Source organism: Dermacentor silvarum, chromosome 5, assembly GCF_013339745.2.
Source record: "Dermacentor silvarum isolate Dsil-2018 chromosome 5, BIME_Dsil_1.4, whole genome shotgun sequence".
NCBI lineage: Eukaryota > Metazoa > Arthropoda > Arachnida > Ixodida > Ixodidae > Dermacentor > Dermacentor silvarum.
The window spans coordinates 107,119,914-107,125,069 of record NC_051158.1 but is presented as its reverse complement, the minus strand read 5'-3'; the positions used below and the strand labels follow the sequence as shown (position 1 = coordinate 107,125,069).

At 50.8% G+C, this 5,156-nt stretch overlaps 1 protein-coding gene across 1 annotated transcript; it reads left to right on the top strand.

Moving 5' to 3' along the window:
- The first annotated feature begins 700 nt into the window (after positions 1-700).
- Positions 701-2,144, top strand: LOC125945745 (uncharacterized). The gene has a single exon (XM_049668018.1). The coding sequence runs from the start codon at positions 786-788 to the stop codon at positions 2,142-2,144; it is 1,359 nt and encodes a 452-aa protein (XP_049523975.1). The 5' UTR covers positions 701-785.
- Positions 2,145-5,156: the final 3,012 nt, after the last annotated feature.

The window sequence follows — 5,156 nt, the reverse complement described above, 5'->3', positions numbered from 1 at the left end:
CTTTGGTTCATCCTCCTTGTCGTTGTGTCTCAATTATGTCTCTCGGTGTGTTGCCGGGTGTCACAGAGGCGTCTGTTCGAGCGGTAGGTATCGCGGCTCGAGCCAGGCGATTCGCCCGATAGTTACCTTCCACTCCGGTGTCCGCGAGACACCAGGTTATCCCGTGGTCCATTTGGAGGCTTGGTCCTAGTATGCGAAGGATGGCGGTCGTTAGAACTCCCCGAAGGAAGAGCCGGCAGGCGTCTTGCGAGTCTGGGAGTATATAAGCCGACTGACTCTTGGCCTCCGCGTCTCGGATGACCAGGGCTATGGGCGCAGATTCCGCCGTGGCGCTTGAAGTCGTGCGTACGGACACTGCTACGATTGGTCTCCCCCAGTTCGTTGCGACAGCCGCATAAGTAGAAGTCGCTGTCTCACCTCGGGGGTATAAGCCCGCGTCAGTAAAGTAGGTGTCTGCGTCCTCCTGTCTTTTGCGCTGGATGGCTGCTCGGGCTTGTCGCCGTTTCCCGTGGAAGTGAGGGTTCATATGACGTGGGATGGGGTTCACATGGATTCTTGCTCGTAGATCAGGTGGTATTAGTGTGGTCTTGTCTCCACAGAACTGTGGCATTGGAGGGTATCGTAGTCGTGTTAGCACGAAGCGCCCCTGGGATGTTGCGATGAGTCTTTCGCGCGCTCGTGGAAGACGACGAAGTGGTTGTTATGCACATCACTGTTTTGGTCTCTCTGGAATATTATACATTCTCACTGGTTTCTGCTGGGAGACGCCGCTCCCTTTTTCGGCGATGGAAACGGAATCGGTCGAGCACCGTCCAGACCTGCCAGCGTCTGCGGGAGCTACTCCAAGGAAGAGGAACTGCCTTCGGAGCGAAGCTGACAGCGATGACACCGAGCTGTACTCTCCATCGAGCGACACCACTTCGGACGATGAAGGCTTCGAGGTCTACACACGCCGGAAAGCGAAAAGACGAAATGTCAGCGGATGCTCCGCATCAAGTAAGTCGACTGTGATTCCTGCGCCGAGAGCTCCGGAGCATACAATTATCTTCGTTCCCGAGGCGGCTACGGACAATCTCAACCGACTCAATAGACAGGCCATCTCTATTTATCTGGAGTCTCTCGCGCCAGGCGAGATAAAAGACGTCAGAATCAATAATCGCAAGAACGTCCTCGCTATCGATGTTAATAACCGAAGCGCCTTGGATCCGTTGATGAAGATTACGCAGCTAGATAACATCAAAGTGCGCTGCCACACTCCTCAGACCTTGGAAACCACTGCAGGAGTGGTTTACAACATCGACGTCTCAATCTGTGACAGTGATTTGCCTATTTTGATCAAAACAACGACAGAGAGCATTCCCATAATACAAGCTCATCGTATTGGCAAATCAACTTGCGTGAAGCTCATCTTCAAAGGGGATAGCCTACCAACGTATGTAAAGGTCGGCCATTTTCGTCATATTGTACGACCTTTCGTGCCCAAGCCCCTACAGTGTCGCAATTGTCAGAGAATTGGACACGTGAGTGCTGTCTGTAAGAACCCAGGCATATGCTCACGTTGTTCCGAGTCACATAGCTCCGACACTTGTCGCACGACGGACTTCAAGTGCTCCAACTGCAAGGGTGCGCACGATGCGACTTCGAAAGATTGCCCGTTCCAGAAAAATGAACAGAAGATCTTGAGACAGATGGTTAGAGACCATTCGACGCATAAAGAAGCCGCAACTAAAGTGCGACGCCGACGCCGACGTTCCCGGCACCGCAAGTTAAGAAAGCACTGTGATAGTTCTAAGGAAGTGCACAATCCGGAGAAGGCTGCTCGTCAACCGCTGACCTCGTGCGTTACCAACGCAGATGAGAGAAGAACGCCCGCCATCGATAACTCAAAGGAAGCATGGCCACCTTTACCGAAGCCATGCCAACTCGCAGAACCACGAGACACGAGTCGTCCAACAACTACGAATGTCCCGACAGCAGGCCCTGCAGCAGTCCGCGCAGAAGGCCAGGATTTGCAAGTGATCGGCATGCTGAAGTCACTCATGAATGTCATGCGTACGTTACTGACGAACCTAAACACCCCGAATGCTCGCAGCGCACTGCAAGTACTGGACGCGATGAATCCAGTACTTGCAAGTCTTGAATAGCATTATGGCTCATTCACCGCTATCGTTCCGTAAAGATTTCAAGGAAGCATCCCTTTTTCAGTGGAATGCTCGAGGCCTCAGATCAAGAATTTCGGATTTTCGACCTTTCATTTTTGCGAACAAGTTTCCCATCATCGTCGTCTGCGAACCAAACCTTCAAACTACAATCCGGCTATCGGGCTATGAAGCTTTCTCATCCGCGTCGTGTAATGTCCTCAGCAAGGTCGTCGTTTATGTTCGGTGTGAACTCACTTACGTGCTACATTCAGTTGTGCCTCACGACGACGACCAATACGTGTGTTTGACTGTAAAAACAAAGAAACTTACATTTACTCTCGTCGCTGCATATATTTCTCCAACCAGTCGTTTTGACACGCAACGACTGGGTGCTTTGTTATCCGCGACACCTGGCCCTTGGATCCTTAGTGGAGATTTTAACGCACACCACCCGCTCTGGGGGAGTGTGAAGATGGACTCCAAGGGAAGAAAACTAGTCGCATTTGCCTCGGACCAAGAGCTTTGCTGTCTCAATGACGGCAGCCCGACATATTTACGGGGACTAACCTACAGCAGCTGTCTGGACTTGACTTTCGTCTCTCAGTGTCTTCGAAGCAGTATAAAGTGGTTCTCAGACATAGAAACCCATGGAAGTGATCACGTTCCTACCTCTTTGAAGATCAAGGGAGTGGCCAAGTCTCTATCTACTGCCCTCTGTAGAACACACTGGACGAAGTTCAGATTGCTTATGGAAGACGAATGTCAAGAAGGCCACCCATCATCTCTGGAGAATCAGATTAGAAATGCACTGCAAGAGGCTATGTTCACTTTTAGGCCTTCTCCAAAGTATAATGAATATGAAGGTGAATTGGAAAGGCTTCGAGCGATTCGCCGACGCGCGGAAAGAAGATACAGGCGCACGAAATGTATTCATGATCTGAGGGAGGCGAGGCGGATCCAAAAGAAAATCCAGCGCCGCATCGATACGCTACAATCTCAGAAGTGGAAATCCTTTTGCGAGTCCTTGGATCCTCGAAAGCCTCTGTCCCACATATGGAGAACTCTGCGTGGCCTACAATCGTCTCCACAACAGCGCCACCCTTTTAAGTCTCTTGCCCTGCATCAAGGACGACGTGAGATCGACGTTGCTGAGGATTTCTGCGCAAGAATCGCTGGCTTGCCATCACGACCTGTACCATTAGCACGTGACGTTGCGGCATCCAAGGACTCTCGCATGGATCTCTTGTTCTCTATGGAGGAGCTCGAAGCTGCGCTGGCGACTTGTAGGAAGTCATCATCGCCTGGGCCCGACGGTGTCACCTACAAGGCACTTGGAAACCTTGGCCACAAAGCCCGCAGTGTACTCTTGGAGAGATACAACGAATCCTGGCGCGAAGGGTTGATTCCTTGTGAGTGGAAAGTCAGCCGCCTAATACCTTTACTTAAAAGCTCTAAATCTCCATTAGACTTGGCATCGTACCGTCCCATCGCTCTTGCCAGTTGCGTTGGGAAACTAATGGAAAGGATGGTGTTGATGCGTCTTGAATGGTATTTGGAACACAATGAGGTATATCCCAATGCAATGGCGGGCTTCCGGCGCGGTCGGTCATCGGTCGATAACGTGCTTGATTTGGGAACATCTATTCAACACCAAAAGAGCATGAAACGTTTAACGGTGGCGATGTTTCTTGATGTGAAAGGCGCATATGATAATGTAGCGCACCAAGCAATCCTCGATGCTTTGATCGATGTGGGCATTGGTGGCCGTGCACTGCGCTGGATTCACAGCTATTTGGAGGATAGATCCTTCTTCGTACTTACAGAAGATGGAATGACATCCCACCATGTCACCAGCAGAGGCGTGCCACAAGGCGGAGTGTTAAGCCCCACGCTCTTCAACGTAGCACTGCTAGGCCTTGTTGGATCATTGCCAAGGACGGTTCATATATCCATCTATGCATCTGCATCTGGGCAGCCGGCGTAACTCGTCCGCAGATACGAGCGAGACTGCAGAAGGCGGTCACACAAACGTCGTCCTATCTGCGTATGAAAGGCCTAGAATTATCCTCCGAAAAGTGCCGATTAGTCGCATTTACGCGCAAAACAATGACTCCATATGTTATACGCATAAATGGACAAGTAATTGCTTACGAAACAAAACACCGTTTCCTTGGAGTCATCATCGATCGTGATTTGTCTTGGACGCCACATATTTCATATATGAAAAAGAGGTTGACTGCAATAGCACATGTATTCAAATTTGTCGGCGGAAAGTCTTGGGGTGCGTCTGTGCAATCGATGCTACAGCTGTACCATGCATTATTTATGGGCTTCCTAAGATACAGCCTGCCCGTACTGGGAAGCACCAGTAAAACGAACCTTAGAACACTCCAGAGTATGCAAGCCCAAGTTCTACGGACGTGCCTCGGCCTCCCTAAGTGTGCATCCACAGCGGCCACAATCGCCATAGCACGTGACCACCCTGTATCAACATACTTTGCAGTCGACGCTCTAAGAGTGCACATTCGACATGTCGCAAGGACGCCCTTTCACCATCTTGCTTGCCTGCCAACGACTAGGCCGCATACGAGTTTTAGCCGTCTCCTGACTATACACGGAGCATCGCTACCATCGAATTACGTCCCTGCAGCATGGCCTTCGTTACCACTGTGGTCTCTGCATTCACCTCGAATATGCCTCACCATTCCAGGCGTGAATAAGAAGGCACAAATGCCGTCAGCAGCATTGAAGCAGGCAGCATTATTGCTACTACATGAGGTCCACAGTGACCGCTTACATGTTTACACAGATGGGTCGGTCATGCACTCCAGTTCAGCAGCTGCAGTATTTGTCCCAGCAAAATCTACAGTAATAAAATTCCGGACATCGCACTTGACATCGACGACGGCTGTCGAACTTACAGCTCTGTGTGCAGCAATGAAACTTATCGAACAGGAACCGCCCCAGAAATGGTCTATCTTCTGCGATTCCAAGGCCGCCCTCCAGAGTCTGCTC